Raw genomic sequence first — 23,074 nt, forward strand, 5'->3', positions numbered from 1 at the left:
GACTGAAGAACAGATTCCTTACCTCAGCCCTGCAGTCACCCACAGTCCATTAATTGTGGGTTAATTGTTCTAGACTTCTGAAAAATAGATGAGGCCAAACCCTACAGCATTAGGAGGACCATCAATTTCTGTTTAAACTGATTGTAATAGAATATTTAGCATTTTAAAAAGCAGGGAACTAAACTTACGTGTGCCACTGAAACACATTTTACATTTCAGATCCAGCGTCATTTGTATTATATTTCAGCTTAATCATTTCTAGTCAGTTAATATACTGGATATAGTAGAACAAGTGAATTATTAACCTAGAAAAAAATTAAGCAATTGAGGTAAGTTTAATAGTTATTCTGATTGTCATCATTCATAGAGTATAAGAATACTATGCACTGTTAGTAATAAGTTTTCAAATCATATGATCTAAAATATGCTTCTACTGCAGGTCATGGGATAACAGCAGTAAAGGAAAAAGCAGGAACTACCCTAGGAATTCATAACGCAAGTTCAGCATCTTCGGAAACAGCAGAGCCTCCTGCAGCTGAAACACCAATTATACGTAAGTTCGAGTTCACTGAAATTGGACAAAACTCTTTGACACTGCCAAATTAGTCCAATTTACAAAATTTTAAGATTTTGATCACAGAGTCCAGTTTACTGTAATTTGTGACTTGAAAGTATGCTGTAGCTTGCTTTTTTTCTTTTGTTAGAAGCAGAAGATTCTCTGGACCAAAGCTGTTCTGAGAATATTCCTTCTTCTCCTTCATCTGGATCTCGTGGCATGTTGTCAGCTATCACTAATGCTGTACAGAACACAGTGAGTCATTTTAGCTGGCCTCTCTTCTCTTATTATTCTTCATAATTTTCAGGTGCAACTTCACTACAGGTCACATTTAACAGGAAGAGTTTGTTAAGTTGTAGGACTTTGTAAAAACAGTTCTATTGTAAGTCTGTTTAGAGTCTCTTCCATGGCAAAATAACTGTATCAAATTAAAAAAAAATAAAGCCAAACACAACTAATTCAGTTGCTACTTTGGGACCAGTTTCAGTGAAAAATACGGTCTTCTCCTAAACTACATTGAATTCTGCAAATTCTTGGAAAATCTTTTTTATAGTTGTGGTACCATCATCTAATTTTTTTTTACAGTTAAGTCCTTCCAGAGAAAGTATGATAAGATTTGTTACCATTTTTGAAGGCAGATAAAATAAGAAAATACTCCATTTGCTTATTTTAAGGCTTTTACTAAACTGTATTGTTAGTCCCTGGCCCTTGCCTTCACCTCTCTATCTAGTCTCTCACTTCATATTGGCCTTCCCAGAAGGTGGTCTGATTGCAGACTCAGTGAGGCAAAATCTTTTGTCCACAGTTCTTTCCTATTACACTCTCCATATATTTGTTTTGTGTTGCACTTCATCCTTTTCTGTTTTTCTGTGTTTCAGCTTTTGCAAAATCCTGTTTCCAAATAAATTTTTGTGTCATCTTCTTCCCCAACATTTTTTACAGACTATTACCATAGCAAATGTTTTCTCTGAGCTTTTCAGTATGGTGTTTCCCATGAAATGAAAAGAGACTTTAAGCATCGGCTAAAAAAGCATAGGAGACTAACTCCCCATTGAGCATGTTTTACGAAGTGGCAATTCTTTTTTAGTGCATACCCAGTTCACTCTGAGTGCCTCATCACTCTAGTATCAAAGATTTTGGGAGCAGAGGGAGATTCCTATAGACTATTCCTAAGACTGTTGCTACAGAATCTGGAGCATCGTAGGGCTTGTGAGAGCTGGACACCAGTAAGATTACCTGAGCATTGTATAAGATTTTCAAATAAGAGAAATGTGCTCTTATGCAAACCTAGAGAGGCTACTATACCACAGTGATGAATGTTACCAAACAAAAAGAATAACTTAAGGTCTCAGTAAGTTGCCTGTAATGCCATTTGAGACTTTGGTAGGGTTTTCCACTATATATCAGGTTACATCAGCATGTGAGTATCTGACAGGTGCATAATCCAGATTGAGATGGAAATCTTTAGGCAGTGAAAATTCTTCTTCAGTGTACATGAAAAATTGTGAGTGAGGGCTAATGCGAATACAAATCCACAGGAAAAACAACCGTATTTCGATAGGCAGTTCCAGAGTCATCACAACTGTCAAAATTTTAGAAACCAGTTAGGTAAGGCAGGGTCATCCATTTCATGATGGACTTTGGCTCCATATTATTCATATCTAAAATATCTCCCCATTGACTAGATGCCACTTCGGATGAAATTAAAGTGGTATTATTCATAATTTTTTTATTGGCAACAGGTGTTACATTTTCTCCAGTGTGAGTCTTTTTGATTAACTAGAAATATTTGTATAGTTCATTTTTTTTTTTTTTTGAAAATGTATTCATAACAAAGTAACATAATTTTATAAATGTATCAATCCTATTGTTAGTTCAAGCATAGAAAATCTAGGGACCTGAATATTCAAAGATGGTGCTGGCAAAAGCAATACTCTTTACAGTTCATATTAGCATGAAGTGTAAAGAAAATAACAACATTGCATTACTTTATACAGGGGAAAAGTGTGTTATCTGGAGGCTTAGATGCTTTGGAATTTATTGGGAAGACAACCATGAATGTCCTTGCAGAAAGCGATCCTGGATTTAAGAGAACCAAAACACTGATGGCAAGAACAGTTTCTCTGTCTCAGGTTGGATTTATTTAAACACAGCTCTGTCAATGCGGTTTCAGATTCTTTTTCCAGAATTTCAGATGCCTCAGGGAGAGGCTTTATTTATTGTAGTAGATATTGGCTAGGCTTATGGAAATAAATATTGTGCTTTATATTTGCTCCACCTTCTTTTTCTTCACAGAACCACAACAGATAATGTAAAATCATCTTTCCTGCATAATCACATGTACAATAGCTGATTTTAATAAGATAGTATATGTGGTGATAAATCATTACACTCTGGAGACAGAATCAAATTGTTGGTGTTTTTCTAACAGCTGTAGATAGGTCTCTTCCAGCATAGGGGGTTTGAAAGGGCCAGTCGAATCTAGCGAGTCAACAAATGGTTACGGGACTGGTGCCACAGCCAGGGGTTTGGCTACTTAGACCATGGGACTCGCTTTGAGAAACGTGGTCTACTGGGGGCTGACGGGGTCCATCTGTCAGAGAAGGGGAAGAGCATCTTTGGTCATAGGCTTGCCAAGATGGTGAAGAGGGCTTTAAACTAGAGATGCTGGGGGAGGGGAACCTCAATCCATCCCACTCCTACCAGTTTGATGCCAGGGCCAGCAATAGATGCCCAGAGCCTGGAGAAGGAGCACAGGTCAGCAGGAGGGCACCAAAGGAACTCCAGCCAGTAAGACAGCTTCATCAGGGGCCCAACTTAAATGCCTCTATGCAAACGCACATAGCATAGGGAATAAACAAGAGGAGTTAAGAGACGTGCGCATGCCTGCAGGGCTACGACCTTATTGGCATCACAGAGACGTGGTGGGATGGCTCCTATGATTGGAGTGTTGGGATGGAGGGGTACAGGCTCTTTAGGAAGGACAGGCAGGGGAGACAAGGAGGGGGTGTTGCCTTCTATGTCAATGACCAGCTGGACTGCATGGAGCTCTGCCTGGGGATGGATGAGGAGCTGACCGAGAGCTCATGGGTCAGAATCAGAGGGAAGGCAGGGACAGGTGACATTACGGTGGGGGTCTGCTACAGGCTGCCCAACCAGGGAGACCAAGCGGATGAGGCCCTCTATAGACAGATAGGAGCAGCCTCACGCTCACAAGCCCTGGTCCTCATGGGGGACTTCAACCACCCCGACATCTGTTGGAGGGACAACACGGCAGGGCATAAGCAATCTGGGTGGTTCCTGGAATGCGTTGATGATAACTTCCTTCTCCAAGTGGTAGAGGACCCAACGAGGAGAGGTGCTATGCTGGACCTTGTTCTCACCAAGAAGGAGGGGCTGGTGGGGAATGTGAAGCTCAAGGGCAGCCTGGGCTGCAGTGACCACGAAATGGTGGAGTTCAAGATCCTGAGGGCACTGAGGATGGCCCACAGCAAGCTCACTATCCTGGCCTCTTCAGGGATCTGCTTGGTAGAGTGCCATGGGACAAAGCCCTGGAGGGAAGAGGGGCCCAAGAAAGCTGCATAATATTCCAGGATCACCTCCTCCAAGCTCAGGAGCGATGCATCCCAACAAAGAGGAGGTCAGGCAAAAACGCCAGGAGGCCTGCATGGATGAACAAGGAGCTCCTGGACAAACTCAAACGCAAAAAGGAAGCCTGCAGAAGGTGGAAGCAAGGACAGGTAGCCTGGGAGGAATACAGAGTAATTGTCCAAGCAGCCAGGGATCAAGTTAGGAAAGCTAAAGCCCTGATAGAATTAAATCTGGCCAGGGACGTCAAGGGCAACAAGAAAAGCTTCTATAGGTACGTCAGGCATAAAAGGAAGATGAGGAAAAATGTGGGCCCTCTCCGGAATGAAACGGGAGACCTGGTTACCTGGGACATGGAGAAGGCTGAGGTACTCAATGACTTTTTGTCCTTGGTCTTCACCGGCAAGTGCTCGAGCCTCACCACCCAAGCAGCAGAAGGCAAAGGCGGGGACTGGGAGAATGAAGAGCCTGTGAGAAAACATCGGGTTCGAGACCATCTAAGGCACCTGACGGTGCACAAGTCCATGGGACCCGATGAGATCCATCCGCGGGTCCTGAAGGAACTGGTGGATGAAGTTGCTAAGCCACTATCCATCGTATTTGAGATGTCATGGCAGTGTGGTGAAGTTCCCACTGACTGGAAAAGGGGAAACATAACCCCCATTTTTAAAAAGGGAAAAAAGGAAGACCTGGGGAACTACAGGCCAGTCAGTCTCACGTCTGTGCCTGGGAAGATCATGGAACAGATCCTCCTGGAAGCTATGCTAAGGCACATGGAGGACAGGGAGGTGATTTGAGACAGCCAGCATGGCTTCACCAAGGGCAAGTCCTGCCTGACCAACCTAGTGGCCTTCTATGTTGGAGTGACTATATCAGTGGACATGGGAAGGGCTACAGATGTCGTCTCTCTGGACCTCTGTAAAGCCTTTGACACGGTCCCCCACAACATCCTTCTCTCTAGACTGGAGAGGTATGGATTTGATGGGTGGACTGTCCGGTGGGTGAGGAATTGGTTAGATGGTCGCATCCAGAGGGTAGTGGTCAACGGCTCAATGTCCAGATGGAGATTGGTGACGAGTGGCATCCCGGAGGGGTCCATATTGGGACCGGTACTGTTTAATATCTTCATCAATGACATGGACAGTGGGATCGAGTGCACCCTCAGCAAGTTTGCAGATGACACCAAGCTGAGTGGTGCAGTTGACACGCCAGAGGGAAGGGATGCCATCCAGAGGGACCTGGACAAGCTCGAGAAGTGGGCCCCTGTGAACCTCATGAGGTTTAACAAGGCCAAGTGCAAGATCCTGCACCTGGGTTGGGGCAACCCCTAGTATCAATACAGGCTGGAGATTGAAGGGATTGAGAGCAGCCCTGCCAAGAAGGACTTGGGGGTACTGGTGGATGAAAAGCTGGACATGAGCCAGCAATGTGTGCTCGCAACCCAGAAGGCCAATCATATCCTGGGCTGCATCAACAGAAGCGTGGCCAGCAGGTCGAGGGAGGTGATTCTGCCCCTCTACTCTGCTCTGGTGAGACCCCACCTGGAGTACTGCGTCCAGCTCTGGAGCCCTCAGCAGAAGAAAGACACGGACCTGTTGGAGCGGGTCCAGAGGAGGGTCACAAAAATGACCAGAGGGATGGAACACGTCTCCTCTGAAGAAAGGCTGAGAGCGTTGGGGTTGTTCAGCCTAGAGAAGAGAAGGCTTTGGGGAGACCTTATTGCAGCCTATCGGTACTTAAAGGGGGCTTATGAAAAAGATGACGGCAGACTTTTTAGCAGGGCCTGTTGCGACAGGGCAAGGGGGAATGGCTTTAAACTAAAGGGGGGTAGATTTAGACTAGACAGAAGGAAGAAATTTTTATGCTGAGGTTGGTGAAGCACTGGCACAGGTTGCCCAGAGAGGTGGTGGATGCCCCATCCCTGGAAACATTCAAGGTCAGGTTGGACGGGGCTTTGAGCAACCTGATTTAGCTGAAGATGTCCCTGCCCATGGCAGGGGGGTTGGACTAGATGACCTTTAGAGGTCCCTTCCAACCCAAACTATTCCATGATTCTATGATTCTATAAACATCACTATACTACTTTCCTGGGAAATGCATAACACTGGAATAGGACATATAACATATGTCCTATTCATTAGGAATTAGAGCTGTGAAAGATTATATCTTAATGTCTGTCCAAACTGATGGTACCCTTATACAGTCATGACTCACATTTAAAAGTTCAGAGACATGATAAAAACAGAAGTATAAGTGCTGTCAGTACAAAATTATTTTAGCTCTCCAGACACTGAGAGGAGGGAGGCTCTAGAAATCAATAGACGGTGAAAAATACTTTAATTTTACTACGTTTACTTGCTTGTAGATACGAGTAAGGTTATTTTTCTTTTAATGAGATATTTCATCTTTAGTGTTGGTCATTGTAAGTGTAAACAGACTGATACTGTTGTAGTAGGCCAAAAGCAAGTAACTCTTGTTAAGGCCCACAGGGTTAAAATGAGTTTCTGAGAATACCTTCCTAAACAATATGCATGAATTCACACATTAAATCTGAGTCAGAAAGTGACATAAATCAGTTCTCATGGGTCACATAACACTTCCTTTTCGGTGATTCGTACATAAAACTTTGTGAGCGATCTTTTGAAGGTGGAGACTGAAAAATCTGCCATCATAAGTCTTTTGTAACAAATGAATAACTGAAGACAATATAGAGATTTTGAATGATGCAGTAGTGTAAGTGGCGAGAGTTAACCTGCATTCAGAGACTTATATGTGACTTAAGATGCAGTTCAGATGTATTTACCAGCTTTACTGTAGCAAATTCGTACAAGAGGCCATTCATTCCTGGGAATAGAAGGAAGGAATAGAACCTATTCTATACACTATTCTATCCTTCTTAGACACTAACAGAAGTGTGTAAGAAGATCACTCCAAAATATCCCCAAGTATATGGAGTATAGTTCTGCCCCACCTTTGGTAGAAGTCCTACCTTATTAGGCCAACCTCTTTTGTCAGTCCTGCTGTCACATAAAACTGACTTTAGTATCTGCTAAAAATATTTTATAGGAAATACTTATGTAGGTGCATTATTTATGCAAGTAGGTAGGTAGGTCCTGAAAATAATATTCTTCCCATTTTGTGGTCTGTGGAATGGATTGAAACACTCTTTAAGGCTGTGTATGAAATAGTCCTTTTTATTTTTCTTTCATTGTAATTGGTGGCTCAATTTATTATATGGTATCCATAGCTGCTATTGCTTTTGAGAACATAAGCAAGATTATTTGTTTGTTCATTGTTTTTTTAAAAAAATGGTTAGCAATTACCATTGGGAAAACCACACTTAGACTATTACTAAAATATTTTATTAGAGAAGTTTATCAAAAAAGAAGTTAGATATTTCAGCTCTAAAATTTCAGCTCTGCAGGTGTGATATAGTCCCAAATTTTATTACTACTTCCTAGACAAGCAGAAGCAGAAAGTAATAAAATCTGTTATACCTACAGCACTACCAATAAAACAACAGGAATTATGTATATTTTTGCAGCTGTTGCGAGAAGCTAAAGAAAAAGAGAAACAGAGGCGGGCCCAGCAAGTTACAGTTGAAAGAACAGCACATTATGGACTACTTTTTGATGAGTTCCAAGGTTTGTCTCATCTTGAAGCTCTGGAAATCCTGTCAAATGAAAGTGAAGCCCAGGTACAGTATGCAGACAGCATAAATCAAAATGGTTGGTAAAGAGTTGTTCATTACATTAATTTCACTCTGCAGGTACACATGAAATGAACAGAAAGTTTTTCATCAGTTTCAGAGAAAGCTGGATTGATCCCACGGGCCAGTCCTGGGCTTCAGGACATTAATCTCAATACACGTAAAATTTAACTGCAAGATTAACTCAAAACAAACAACTTCACAACCGAAAGTTATTTTTGTTAGGACCATCTATCAGCTTGTGACACTGTGCAGATGACTTTTCAGAATTTGCAAGGACGTTGATGTCTTTTGGTTTTGTATCGGGCACTGATACTTACATTCAGGAATTCTAGACCTATTACACCTAGAGGCTAGTGAATTAAAATGAATTCCAGATTACTTATTCAATTCCTAAGTCTTCTGTATTGTGTTAGGTTTTAAACTTACATAAAACTACCCCAAGATATCATTACTGGAAGTACAGAAATGCTCTACGTCTCTCTGAAGAACATGCTAAAGTTACTAAGGCCTATATGATAAATACATTTTTGAATTTCAGCTATCAGTAGATCTCTGACAGTAGATTAATAGAACTTTTTTAGATTCTCAGCAGTGGTATTTTGTACTGAAAAAGTTTTCTGAATAAATTTCTTAAAATACATCTTTTCTTCTTTTTTGTTTTAGTAATTAGCACTCCTTGCCCTCTGAGTTATTTTTAATTAAAAATAACCAACTTATTTTTTTTAAATGTTTTATTTGCTCTAACAAATAAAAGAAGCTTATTTTAGTAATAGCTAGGTACATACTGTCCATGTTGTTTTGCGGTTTTGCACTTATGTCTAAATGCAAAATTATGAATTCAAAACCTACATGTAAGGTTCAAGGGTCTGCTTTTGGAAAAAAAAAGAAACCCGCAAAACAGGAAAGAGAGAAATAGAAAACAAGCTCAGGTTAATTGCATGTGTCAACACTATTTTTCTTTTACTGTTAAATACCACAGGGTAAGGAAGACTTGTGCAGGTTGTTACCATGAGGTTTCTGATGTGCTTCATGTTATGCCCTAGATAACCCCTGGTTTGTAGTCCTACTCACTCCAATAGGATTGAATGCAACTGTCTGGGTCAACAAGTCTGATTCCTTGATATATATTCCAAAAGACTCACAGAACATCTTCCAATTACCGTACACATACACACACACAAAATACTCACTTAACAGTACTGTAAGCTTGAGATCTATACTAACAGCCCAAAAGCCACACTCTGATGGGCCACAGGAGCAGCGCAAGAGAGACTGAAGGCATTGCTAATGTCCTATGTCCTTCTAATAGCAGGGATTTTAAAGTATTTTCAAGCTTTTATTTTAAAAGTTTCCATTAAAAAAAGGTCCCAGTTAATCCTATGAAATGGACAATGCTATAGAGAGGGCCAAAAAGCCCTAGGTAGTCCTTCACAACCTGACTTGGGTCTCCCAACTTTATCTTGCATTGAGCTGGACACATCAAGGAGGAACATAAGAAAATACTGTCTTTTTCCAGTCTCTCACCAAGCCAGTCTGCACATCCATCAAGCAAGCTTAAAAAAAAAACAACCTTGAAACAAACCTAAAAGTGAAATTTTGTATTGAATGGAGAGAAGGCATTTCTCTTGGCTTCCATAGGCAGAGTGCGATCATGGGATTAACACCGTGTAACTGTAGTGCAAACAGTGATTCAAAGAATCTGTTTCCATCCCTCTTAGGCTTGCCACACTATTAGATATACAGGGACTTGCAGATACCCAAGACACCCAAAGATCTGTCAGTATGTTCTTCAGAACAGGTAGACTGGTAGACTGTCAATAATTTTGGTTGCATTTTGAAGGAGGAGAGAGGCTTCTTTTTCTAACTCCTCCCATGAGTGCTCAGACTAAGCATGAATTCTGCCTGTGCTCTTGTTTCCTGCTGTCTTCATCCAAGCAATCCCAAAATGCTTATTAGGATTTGCGATTAAACCACAGTTTTATAATTCAAAACAAATATTCTGGGAGAAGGTAGAGACATGATGATCTTGCAAGGCTGGTGTAATTTTTGTGATACGCAACAAATTTTGTTGATGAGAACTAAAAATGCGTCTACATAAGTTGGAAGGTTAGAGACGAGATTTGAGCATAATGGAAGTTTCCATTTCTTAGCCTATTTTGGTATCAGGCTCAAAATTAGCAATTTAAGAAGAAGGCTCTGTTTTGTTTAGGAATTCCTTCTGTCCTTTCTTTTACAGATTCAGACGTATTTAGCAACACTTGATGGAGAGCAGTTGGAGACTGTGAAAAATGATTTAATTGCCATAAAGGAGATTTTTGTTCCGAAGGAATCAGATGATAAAGTGGTACAGGCACAGAAAGGTAATTAGAAATACAGAGACTTAACCGTATGAACAATTGTTACTTCTGCATATAGTAATTTAAAAAATTACCATCCAAACTATAATTTCTGATATCCTGATACTCTTCATAAGCAAGTCACTAAAATTAATACTCTGAAAGTTCTGGAAGCTGATCAATGCTTATTTTGAATTTATATTGTAATTGAAGTGTGAGATAGAGAAAATATAAGGTAAGGGAGTATTATATTACTTTACTGTATTGTCAGTGAAAGCAAAACAAAAATAAGAATAACCTTTTGGATAACTGAGGTTTTCTGACAGAATCTGTTTATGAAATTGTGTAATCTGAAAGTTTGGGAGTGTTTAGCAATGCTTTTCTGTTTAGCAATTTCATCCTTACTTTGCATCCTCCCTTGCTAGATAGGGAAAAGATTAGAGTATAATAAAGGGACTTAAGAACCCTGAACTTTTCGAAGGAAAGTCACTTTGAAACATAGTGGCAAAGCTGCTTTCTAGGTATTGCTTGGCAAGATGCGGCATGTGGAGCATGAGAAAGAAGTTAAAGTAGCAGAAGCATGCCATAACTATGACATAGTGCACAGCATCAAAGAGAATGGGACCAGCATGGCAGTCCATAGATCAGCTCACAAAAGTTACAATAAAATGGGTGGGCCCTTTGGTTAGGGGCAAAATAGGTGTCTTAAACAGGTCAGGAATTTTGGCATTCCCCAGAACAGGCTGGGAACAGAAGGATAAGAAGTTAGCTTAAAGCCACCATAGTTCATGTCTCCAGGCCTGTGAGATCCATACCAAACCTCTTCTAGCTAATAGAAACAATACCCTTGACCTGACTGAGGACTGGCTCATGCCATTAAACACCATATTGTTGCGTTTCAGAAACACAGAAACATAAAAAGATATTTCTTCCACATCCTCTTGATCTTCTCAGGGGTGCTTTGCCCATAAAACCTACATTTTGCGAGATGATGAGGCATGATTTCTCTAGCCTTCGGAAAAGTTAGAAAAACTGTGTTAACATCCACATGTTCTAACTGGAAAGTCTTTTCTGCTCAGACTGCTCTTCCTAGCAGTGCTTACTAAGTATGCCTGATGTCTCTCACAGGGAGCTTATTGTTTCTTCTTTGGGGGGACAGCGAGTGTTCAGTGTAGTCTTAGTATGGTAGAGGTTTGTGCTGTTTTTTTCCCTTGTTACTTTTTTAAAAAGTGGGTTTGTGAGAAATAGAAGTCAAGAAAGTGTATGACCTGCTTAAAAGTGAGGATACATGAGATGTCTGTTGTTCCTTAATTTCTGTGGGAAATAGTTCCTTGCTTTGAAAGCAGCCCCCAGGAAAAGCTCTGTTCCTTGCACAAAGTGATGTTTCCTCTGTTGATCAGAAGTTCTGTTTCTTCAGTGAAGCACAGCTGCTGATTATGCTCCTTGAAACATTAACTGGCCTTCTAAATAGGCTGGGACCAAAGCAATGTGCACCTTAAAAAAAAAAAAAAAAGACAAAATCAGAGTGTGCTGCAGGTTTTCCCCTGCAAAAGCAAATCAGTCAGCAGTGAAACATATCCTCCTCTCTGTGACAGCGGAAATAATAACCACACACATGTTCTCTCCATCTTACAGCTGAATGGGTGTTACTTCAGGCTGCAGTTCAAAATTACTCACGTCCTTTAGTGCAGTCAGGCTGAAGATTTATTAGTTTTTGAACTGCAGATAAATTTCATATATTAGTATTAAGTTGGATAAATTTTAGTTCCACTGAAGCACACCAAAAGAATAGAAAGGTTAATCACTTCTCAAAGTAGCTTTCTGTTAGGGCTGAGCTGACAATTCTGTGGTCAGGCTCCTAACCTGGGACATGTGGCCTTTCCTTCTTTCTTCAGCTTCTCACCCATAATCCGTAGCACATGCAACACTGCATTGAGAGTGCTCTTAACACTGTATAGTGCTTTGACACATCCCCTCTAGACAGTGTCCTAGTCTGGGTACCCTTCACAAAAATATGTTATCTTCATAAAAATCTTATGAGAGTGAGTGAAAGCTTCTTATGATCCTCCTGACTCAGGAAAAACCAACCTTTTTCCTGAATTTGTTAATGCACAGGATCTTAAGTGTTTGTATTAAGTGCAGCAAATGCATAAAACCTTGTGTCGTGGTTTAACCTCAGTCGGCAACTGAGCACCACACAACCGCTCACTCACTCCCCTCCCCCCCCCCCGGTGGGATGGGGGAGAGAATCGGAAAAGCGAAAGTGAGAAAACTCATGGATTGAGATAAAAACAGTTTAATAATTGAAATAGAATATTATAATAATAATAATAGTAATAATAATAATAATAATACACAAAGCAAGTGATGCACAGTGCAATTGCTCACCACCCGCCGACCGATGCCCAGCCAGTCCCCGAGCAGCGGCCCCCCCGGCCAGCTTTCCCCAGTTTATGTACTGAGCATGACGTCACATGGTATGGAATGTCCCTTTGGCCAGTTTGGCTGTGCCCCCCTCCCAGCTTCTTGTGCACCTCCAGCCTTCTCAGTCAGTAGAGCATGGGAAACTAAAAAGTCCTTGACTAGTGTAAGCACTACTTAGCAACAACTAAAACATCAGTGTGTTATCAACTTTGTTCTGGTCCTAAATCCAAAACACAGCACTGTACCAGCTACTAGGAAGGAAATTAACTCTATCCCTGCTGAAACCAGGACACCTTATAAAACTTAAAAGAATTCCATTAATAGGCCCTTACATGACAAATGTCTGCCATTTTTATGGCAATATCCGGCATCTTTACATGTAATGTTGTGATTTGCATGTCTGTTTCCCCTGATGGAGCACAGTTTTATTAAACAGTTTAATGCTTCATTCAGACTTTAGTTTGCCAATCTTTACATAATTTAAATTGGATTCCAGTGACTTTCTGTTGACTACACTTAGTGTTCTGGTCATATTTAACAAATAAGTTTGGCTTTCCAGGGAGCACACCCAATCTTTTAGGGTCTAGGTTTGGGTTGTTTGGTTTTATTTTTAAACTGGAATTGTTTACCTGAAATGACTTGTTGGGACCTTAAGCATATTTCTGTGGCATAATTAATATTTACACTAAGAAAATGGTCTGTGTTTAATGTTAGCAAAAATTTTAAACATGATTTGGCATCCAGCATAGATAAAAGACAGTAAAGGTTAACAACAGGTTGGCTGATCGGGATTAAATGCAGCTCATGTCTTGCTGCAAAGGGAAGGCTCCATTCTAGTTTGTGTTCTTAGCTCAAGTTAGTTAATACAGTTAAGGTCCTGTTAAGCACATTAATAGGTTTTACACTTATAAAATCAAGTCAGTAAGCCATATGCTCTTTTAATAGCGTATTTTTTATTACAGAATTATATATTTTTACTTAAGCTAGCTAATCTAGCAAGAGGTAGCAGGCATGTTAAATTCTGTGGAGGAATTTTGAGTTTTAATCTTGCTTGCTAAACAGTTTAAAACTACAACTAACTTGCCTTCAGTAGGATTTTAATTTGTGCTTCCTAGCTCAATAAAACTTGTGTTTTTTTCCTTTATGTAAGTGTCCTGGTTTCGGCTGGGATAGAGTTAATTTCCTTCCTAGTAGCTGGTACAGTGCTGTGTTTTGGATTTAGTATGAGGATAATGTTGATAACACACCGATGTTTCAGTTGTTGCTACGCAGTGTTTATACTAAGTCAAGGACTTTTCAGCTTCCCATACTCTGCCAGTGAGGATGTGCACAAGAAGCTGGGAGGGGGCACAGCCAGGACAGCTGACCCACACTGGCCAAAGGGATATGCCATACCATATGACATCATGCTCAGTATATAAGCTGGGGGGAGTTCACCGGGGGGCAGCGACCGCTGCTCGGCGACTGACTGGGTGTCGGTCAGCGGGCGGTGAGCAGTTGAATCACCTCTTGGGTTCCCCCCCCCCCCCCCCTTCCTGGATTTTGTGTCCTCCCCACCTCTCTCTCTCTCTGTCCCCCCCCTTACAATTTTTTGTTGTTGTTATTAGTTTATTATTTCAAGTATTAAACTGTTCTTATCTCAACCCACAAGTTTTCTCACTTTTACTCTTCCGATTCTCTCCCCTATCCCACTGGGGAGGGGGTGGAGGGTGAGCGAGCAGCTGCGTGGTGCTTAGTTGCCGACTGGGGTTAAACCGCAATAGTAAGGAAGCCACCCCCCTACAAAAGACGGAGATTAACTAATGGTGGTTGAAAATGTTAAATCTTAGCTAGCCACTGAGCAGTATTTGAAAACAAGTTAATTACCACTTACGGCTAATTTGTTACCACTTTCGTCATCAAATTCATGTTATTTATATGGTGTCATTTGTCAGTGCTATATATATTCAGAAAAAAAAAAGACTAGCTGGGAGAAAAGCCAGTACTTTGCATTCAAGTGTTTGAAGAGGGTGGCCGTTTGTTTTATGTAAATTCTCAGGACCCCTTCTTATCCTAGACTCTAAAGAGCTCAGTCAGAGATGTTAGTGCTGTTTTTAGTTTCTACCATAAACACTTTCAGTCCTACACAAGGAGAAATTACCGCAGTGATCTTTGGAGGACTGTTTTGGGAAAGGATTGGGGTTAGGCTTTGTTCTTGGCAACTTTGAAACTGGAATTGTAGGGTTTTTGTGTCTTTGCTTAACAGTCAGGTAGGTGCAAAATCAATATGAAAAGAAAGAAAGGGAAAAGATATTTTCTGACACAAGTAGGAGAAAGCCAAATGCATACCCTTCTCTCTAATGTTTCCTCTCACTTTGATTATGCAACCCTTTCATGTATTTTTCACTGCAGCTTCTTTTCCTTTCAGTTGTTTATGAAATAATGAGAGGAGAATATCTGAAAAAGTAGCTTTACCTACATTTTGAAAGCCATTAACACCAAAAATTTCATATGTGAGGTTAAGGGAGACGGTAACCAAAGTGAGTATTGAATTGAATATGCCAGTTATCAACAATTTTGGTAATATTGCATTGATCCAGTGAACTGCTTATCAGTTTCAGCGTGCTGCAGTTTATAAAACAATTTGGCATTGTTTTAAGAACAAGTGAATTCAGTGTATCCAAGAGGTGCTGTATTGCAAAACCTGAAAATCCTATTGCCAAAATTTACTGATAAGGGCAGCAATGAAATGAACTCTGTGCATCTTTTTGGTCTGCCAGAATACAATCTTCTTGACCTATTGCCCAGCTGTTAAGAGGAAAGCTCAGTCTCTTGGTCATTGCAGGTGTAGAGTTCTTCATGCTAAATACAAATTTATTTTATAGCACCAAAGATGGGTACTCTCTTTACAAGCAAGGGTGAGATGTCCTTTGCTCTAGATTATAATCTGAGTGTCAGATTCCACCACATTTCCACATGTTGCAAGGTACTGTGGACTGTAAACAGTTCTACCAAAATCCCCAAACTCTTTGGAGAGTAATGGCCCTCCACTTTTAAGCCCAGTACTGAAGATTTGCGTAAAAATGGAAAAACTGGCCCTACCTAACAAATGAACAAAAAAGTGGGAATACAGCAAGGCATGAAATTCATTTTTGAAGTAGCTGGACTTTCATCAGGCTCGGTATGGGGACTTTAACCTTTTAGCGTCATCAGGCTAAATAAAATGGATTTGGTATGTTCCCTCAGGAAATGTTAATGAAGACTCCAAACTCAGTAAGTGCAGATGAACAGAACTAACCAAAATACCAACTGTTAGGAGCTTAGAGCATGTTAGAATATGGCAACTGCAAGTAGTCAAAGGAATATATATAATAAAGGTGAAGTCTGAATACTAGTGATATTTATCTTTGCTCATAAATCTTTTGAAATATAAGTGCAGATTCTTTAAGGCTTATTACTCCAATGCAGAAAAGAAAACATTCTTCATTTAAGCAAAGCTCAATCTTAAAATAGAAAGAAAACACACCTCTTAGCTGTGGTTTGCAGACAGAGCAATAAAGGACATGTTCTTCCCAGGGAAGTGGTGGAGTCCCCATCCCTGGAGGTATTTAAAAGACGAGTAGATGAGGCGCTTAGGGACATGGTTTAGTGGGCATGGTGGTGTTGGGTCGACGGTTGGACTCAATGATCTTAGAGGTCTTTTCCAACCTCAATGATTCTATGATTCTATGATTCTCCAGTATGTTTCCTCTGAAACTTACTTGTATCTGGCCCTGCTGCAGTTTTATTCCTTGGCTTGAAAGAAGAGGTTAGTATCTCTTACTCTTTGGTTATTTTGTGGGTCATGAGGTGGGTGTCAGTCTCTTTTCCCAAGTAACAAGTGATAGGACGGGAGGAAATGGCCTCAAGTTGCACCAGGGGAGGTTTAGATTGGATATTAGGAAAAATTTCTTCACTGAAGGGGTTGTCAAGCGTTGGAACAGGCTGCCCAGGGAAGTGGTTGAGTCACCATCCCTGGAGGTATTTAAAAGACATGTAGACGTGGCGCTTAGGGACATGGTTTAGTGGTAGACTTGGCAGTGTTAGGTTAACGGTTGGACTCGATCGTAGAATCATAGAATCATTAAGGTTGGAAAAGACCTCTAAGATCATCGAGTCCAGCCGATGATCTTAAAGGTCTTTTCCAACCTAAATTATTCTATGAGTCTATGTATTTTTGTCAGATAACTAGGGATCATGCAGCTTCTTCTCTTCTTACTTGTTTTTGTGATACTTAGTGGAATTTAGAATGGGCTGGAAAGAGCTGTCGAAGTGTCAAGCTAGCATATCTGGTATCTGTTGCTTTTTCTCTTCTTTCTTTGAGCATATACACCCACGCACACACACCCCCACCCACCCCCCTTCCTTGTATCCCTGTCACTGGTTTTCAAGTGCTAGAGTGCTTGGGGAAACTATTTGACTGGATGTATTTGATCATGTAAAACATTATAGTGATAACACCCTAACAAAAATTGTCTTGTTTTTTCTTGCAGCAGATATGGGAGAAGAGTTTGTCAGCATGCTCACTGAACTGCTATTTGAATTGCACGTTGCTGCTACTCCTGACAAACTTAATAAGGTTAGCACCTGTTAGCGAGATGCCCTCCGTTTCTTGGACAAAGACAACGAGGAAGGGCTTTGTTCTGAAGTCTGACACAGAGCAGTACCTATCTCTGTTCAGACAGTTCAGAAAGCAAAGTATAGGAGGGTGGGACTAAAATGATCACTATAGAAGAGCTTTCATAGAAGAAGTGAGATTAGTAAGGCAATACAGTTGCAATGACTAGCTAGCACAATGGGCCATGTTAGAAAGCCTTGAACCAGGGATGTCTCAGCAGAACAGAGTTCATGAACACAGCAGATTTGGTCTTCGTACTGGGAACAAAGTTCAGGTTCATCATGTTCATTCTTCTGAGGGACTTCTCCAGACCTTGTCAGCTAGAAGCGAAGTCTTGAATTTATCTCATCTAGCTTCAATGGTCTAAAAGTTAGATGGCTAGAAGCTAGTCACATCGCTAGTCACATTTTTACTATCAGGCCCCTTTAAAGGTGATTCACCTGCTGATCTTAGGCTCAGATGAATGTTTATCTCTCGATACATAGATAGACTAGCTTAGGCTTAGGTCTTAACATATTTTGACCTCATGTTAAAAAAGAGAAATCATAAATTTCCTACTAAACATAACAGTAGTCTGAAGTTGTATAAAACTTCAAGGCTTTTCCACTTTGATCTACTTTCATGCCTGGGAAGGCAGCTGAAGATACAGTGATTTTCTATTTATTTTTCCTTTAAGAATTTAGGACATCTCTCTTACCTCTCCAATTTTTTTTCCTTTTTTTATACCACCTTCTTATTTTTTTATTTGGGAAAATTATTTCCATGTAAATTCCTTTGAAAGATACCTCATAAAGCTGAAATATTAGTAACTTTGGTATTAACACCAACTCTTATGTGTTGGTTAGGAATATCATACCTGTACAGGAATTATCCATGACTGATCCATCTTTATGCAATCAGAAACGCTTCTCCCTACAGTTTCTTAAATATACTTAACTAAATACTACACAGGCTTGATATGTTTAAACTTCGGAATGTAAAAAGGAAGTAATTAAATGTATTGTTAATTAATATTCAGGAACATCATTTGATATTCTCTATTTGAACTGAACTTTGGGGTTGGGTTCCTTGTTTGGCAGGCTAGGAAAAAAGCTCATGAATGGCTGGAAGAAGCCAGTTTTTCCACCCCAGTAGACATAGAAGAGAAGCTAAAAGAAAAACCTGGCGAACCTGGTGAAGAAAAGACTGAAAAAGAAGATAAAATTGACAGTGATAAAACAGAAGTAGATAAAAACAAAACTGTGGAGGTAAAATAGCTTTTGGAGGATAAGTTTCATTAAGCAAATTGTCATAGTTTGTTTGATAAGATTACTTGTTTATCTTTGTGTGTTGGTTTTATATGTTGTCCTTACTTTTTAAACTCATGGAAGTATTAAGAAATATTAATATGTAACTATTCACTGTAGACCCAACAGGAAACTAACTTACATAAATATTTTTACTGTTAGTCTGTTCCCATAAATAAATATCAAAGTAGCAGGTCCTCTGCCTGTCGCATTGTTTTTATTTTTTTATATCTATGTTTTTGTGTGTATGCATGTGTATATACAACATACAGTGAACTGAGGGATTCTGTGGTGTAATGTCGATAGCACATTGAAAGTCATATCTCAGCATTCCTTGGCATCTCTTTTTCCTAGTGACAATACATGGAAAAAATTCTCAAACTTTATTTAAACTCTTAAACAGTTTAAATCACAAACAAACAAAACAGAAATATTATTTAGGCAGCTCACAAGTGTTCATTCTCTTTATGAAAGATAGCACTTAAGGCTAAAAGTATTGTATCCGTTTAGACAACCCCTCTTGTTGATAAGGTTAATTGTGATTGAATATTTTATGCCAAGTTATAGCAATATGAAATGTGGTTGGTATCTTTGTCAAGATTTTTTGAGTGAATTCTAATAAAGAAATTATCTGTCACGTTTCCTTACAAAAAAGGTCCAAAGAAGGAAACAGAGTTACACTGTATATGTTACAGATTTTCATGCGATTGTAGATTTCCAGCTGGCATCAGCTTGTGAAAGCTGTAACGCCGTAGTGCTAGGTAGAATTTTTTATCATTGCTGATAAAAGCCATTTTTTTATCGGGAGTATTATCCATTTCTACTCTGGAGATTCATCTGAGGCATGACTCAATACTTTTGGCTCCATATGAAAGTAATTATGACTTATTCCAGAGTTAAGGGATCTTTGTATTTGTTAGGACTAGGTTTAAAAGTGCTGTGTTAGAAAATCCGAGAGCCTGACCTAGTTCCCGTCCAAATAAATGGTAGACTTGTTCTTACTAATTTTTCAGGATGAGTATAAGGTCTGTATTTTATAATCTGTGGATATTTCATTTTCCAGTATTTTTTGTGAGGATGACATTATGGCTAATATTACTTCACTATGTATGTGGTGCTATTTCCAGTTGGGGCGGGGAGGGCTCTTAGGTTTCGAATTCTTTTATATGTATATATCTATATGTATATTTATCAGTGTTGTTATTACTGATGATATTATTCCCTGTTTTTAATTTCAGGAAATCTACATGCTGTCCATTGAAAGTCTGGCTGAGGTAACTGCTCGTTGTATTGAACAGCTTCATAAAGTAGCAGAATTAATTCTGCATGGGCAGGAAGTAGAAAAAACAGCTCAAGATCAAGCAAAAGTACTGACGAAGTGAGTATTACATGTTTCATATATGAACATTTGACACTTGCTTAAAAGTCATGAAGTTCTGTTCAGCTTTTGGCATTTGAAGACACAGTAAGTTCATGGATCAACAAACAGCATTGGCTTTAGGGGTCCTGGTGCTATATTTTCTCATGTAATCAAGTTACATAGGCTACCTGTCATTTTTTGTCATGGCTAACATATGTATGTTTACAAAAACATGACCTATTCACAGGCTGAAAGTTGTTTCTGTCCAGCAAGTGAATGTACATGCTAATTTGGGGTTGCATGTCCTGTTCCCTCTGCAAAAGATACCATGCTAGCATAGACAGAATTTGATTTTAGAGTGCATAATGCAGTCTTATTATCTGCCAGTAGAGTTTCATTATCTAGTGTTTATCTGCCAAAAATACAAAAAAATCAATCTGTAGTTCTAAACAATAAGACCACATTTGTCAGCAACTTAGTAGTAAACCACGAAAACGTACATAAATTCAAGAAGCCAGTTTATCTAATGGAATTCAAAATTCAGATCTCAAGCTCTCTGTAGTAATCGATTCTACTGATTTCAGTGGGCTTTGACATTAAGGTGTTGGAAGCACTTGAGTCCTAAGTAGGTAAAGTATTTAAGCAAGTGTTTATCTTTAAGAGTGCTAGTAACAATAGCAAAGTCCATAGGAACACTTCAGTCTAAAACAAAGTACTTGAACAAGTATTTTTCAGAATTGGAGCTAAGGTATGGTGCACCTTGCAGGATGAGGTTCTATGTGATGCACTTGTGAAAGTTTAGCAAAACAGTGAAAGATCTAGGAATAGAACTAGATCTCCTTGTTCTCATATTTTACCCACAAGGGTACTTCCTCTTTTAGTAGAGTAGATGTTTTATTGCTTAGATAGGAAACTTTCACTATTCTCATTAAAGTTTGATTTATTTCCAACAGTATTTCTAGGAGTTGTGTTACTGCAATCATCAGAAAAACGATAGTTAAACTAGAAGTTTAGAATTTTAAAAATTGAAACATTGCACTATCGAAAAAGACTAGGGTTTGAGCCGAGAAGACATCAATTTGCTGCTGTAGTCAGCAATGGATTTTTCAGTGGAGGAATATAAAAACTGTATCATGAACAAAGTCTACCCCAAAATACTGAAAAAATTACTAGAAGCAAAATTGCCTTAAGAACATTCCTGACTTCTAAGATGAAGTTTGTGCCTGGGACAGCCATAGGGTTTTTATCTGTTTACAGGACAAAAATGTATTTTTATATTTGTCTCTCTTTTTTTTAAACCAGTTTAACAAGTGCCATGTGCAATGAAGTTTCATGCTTATCAAAGAAGTTTTCCGATTCTTTAACAGCAGCTGGGGTAAGATAACAGCATCTTCTGTAGTTTTTGGGCTTTTTTTGATATAGTTCACTTCTTAAAACAGAAATTATTACCCGAGTCCAGTGGCTTTACATGAGGTACTAGCAAAGAGGGCACTTCTTTCCTCCGATCAAGAACACAGAGCATTTTTACAGCAGGTTTCCTGTTGCAGAGAAAGTTTATAAGCCTTGATAGACTGCAGTGTGTCCCCTGCTTTCTAAAATCTCTTTCTAGACACCATTTCCCATTTTTCCTGATCACCACCATCACTTCTTATCTTCTCGTACTGAAAGGGCCCCACATTTGAAGTCCCACAACTTGATGATGTTTTCTTCTCCTACTTTTGAATGCATTTGTGTAAAAGTCATTAACAGATAACACTTCCAGTACCTTAAGATGGTTTCACGAGCTGTCTTCTTAGCCTTTACTAAATCCCTTGGCCTAGAGCCACTGTGTTTTCAAAAGGTTTAAGAGATTAGAAAATCTGTTTGGTCGTCCATCTTAAAAAAAATCACTCCGTCTTATATCTCAAGATACTCCATTTAGGAACATCCATTTAACTGTGAACATCTTTGCTAGAAATAGTATCCTGCCTTTCAAGATGTTTCAAAGATGACTGACATCTGAGTATTCTAGCAGGATCCAGAGGCAAAAATTGTACTGTTGCTGAAATTGTTCTGTGAATGTCAGAGAACGAACTCTAGCTCCCCTGATTACTCCATGAAAGCATGAATGTACATCAAAGGAAATATTTCCAGTTCTCCCATGAGCTCTTCCAGCACATCTCTGAGCAAGTTTTTTTGGAGTTATTTGTAGAGAACATGATTTATTGGGTTGCTTTTACTCTGAATAATTTACATGCCTTCCCATTACTCTGGGAGAAACTGCTTATTTTGCATTTTGGGATTGTATTTTAGCATATCTTTGTGTGACACTTGCAATAAATACATACACGGACATATAAAAATAAATTGCACATGAAATATTAAGCTGGCCCAACTCAGAAAATTGGAAACTAAAGCTTTCATAAGCATTGCACTAGGTTTTGTTCTTACCAGCTCGGTACTCAGTTTTTAGGACCAGATTGCTTTTGTGGACTTTGTGTGGACACATAAGAAATTGAGCACAAAGACACTTGCCACTGCCAAAATACTCTCTAGAAGAGAGTTTTAGTAGGGCAGTCTGGTGATGTTTATGGGCTGTCCCACCCCTGTAAGCTTTTGGAGGAAGATCTGGGCCTTTTGCTTACCATGATCAGTAGGAAAGTAAGGAGCACCTGTCACACAGGACTGTAGAAAATCTACATCTTCGTGCATGTCCCAGTGGTTCAACTTCCTCCTTAACCTGCCAACAGCAGCTGGGTTCACAAACACATTCCAGTATCCTGCAAAGTGCATTAACTCGTGGGAAACTGAGAAATGGCTTAGAACAGAAAATACTGGTTTTTTTCAAATGTAATGCCATCCCTATAGTTATATCGGTATAATTCAGACATTAGCTGTAGTGCCGGCTGTACCCATAGTCTATAATGTTGGCGATGTTTCTGAGTGAGCAGTAATGCAGAAGTAAGAAATAACAGCTTTGCTTGCTACGCAAGATTTCTTTCAAACTTTAACTTATTGATTCGTACAATCAATAGTATTTAATTGATACTGCTCTCTATCTGTTTCAGTTTATTGACAGTCAACTAAACAGTACTCTTCATAATGGATTTTCTAGTAACTAACAGTAAAATTGCTCTTCTTTTCTCTAACCATCTTCCCTTTGTTCTGCCATCTTTCTCCAAACTAAAATTAAGGTG

At 39.5% G+C, this 23,074-nt stretch overlaps 1 protein-coding gene across 5 annotated transcripts in view; it reads left to right on the top strand.

The window, feature by feature from the left end:
• FAM114A1 (family with sequence similarity 114 member A1) overlaps positions 1–23,074 on the top strand; it is a 43,355-nt gene that overhangs the window by 14,568 nt on the left and 5,713 nt on the right. For 2 of the 5 annotated variants that reach the window (XM_076336093.1, XM_076336094.1), the window contains exons 4-12: positions 440–553; positions 705–811; positions 2,554–2,688; positions 7,689–7,841; positions 10,093–10,216; positions 17,128–17,213; positions 18,332–18,499; positions 19,777–19,916; positions 21,201–21,273. In XM_076336093.1, the coding sequence (XP_076192208.1) occupies positions 440–553; positions 705–811; positions 2,554–2,688; positions 7,689–7,841; positions 10,093–10,216; positions 17,128–17,213; positions 18,332–18,499; positions 19,777–19,916; positions 21,201–21,273 (1,100 nt within the window). The remainder of the gene's footprint in view (positions 1–439; positions 554–704; positions 812–2,553; positions 2,689–7,688; positions 7,842–10,092; positions 10,217–17,127; positions 17,214–18,331; positions 18,500–19,776; positions 19,917–21,200; positions 21,274–23,074) is intronic. The other 3 variants (XM_076336095.1, XM_076336096.1, XM_076336097.1) reach the window with 3 other exon arrangements.

Source organism: Aptenodytes patagonicus, chromosome 4 (genome assembly GCF_965638725.1).
Source record: "Aptenodytes patagonicus chromosome 4, bAptPat1.pri.cur, whole genome shotgun sequence".
Taxonomy (NCBI): Eukaryota; Metazoa; Chordata; class Aves; order Sphenisciformes; family Spheniscidae; genus Aptenodytes; species Aptenodytes patagonicus.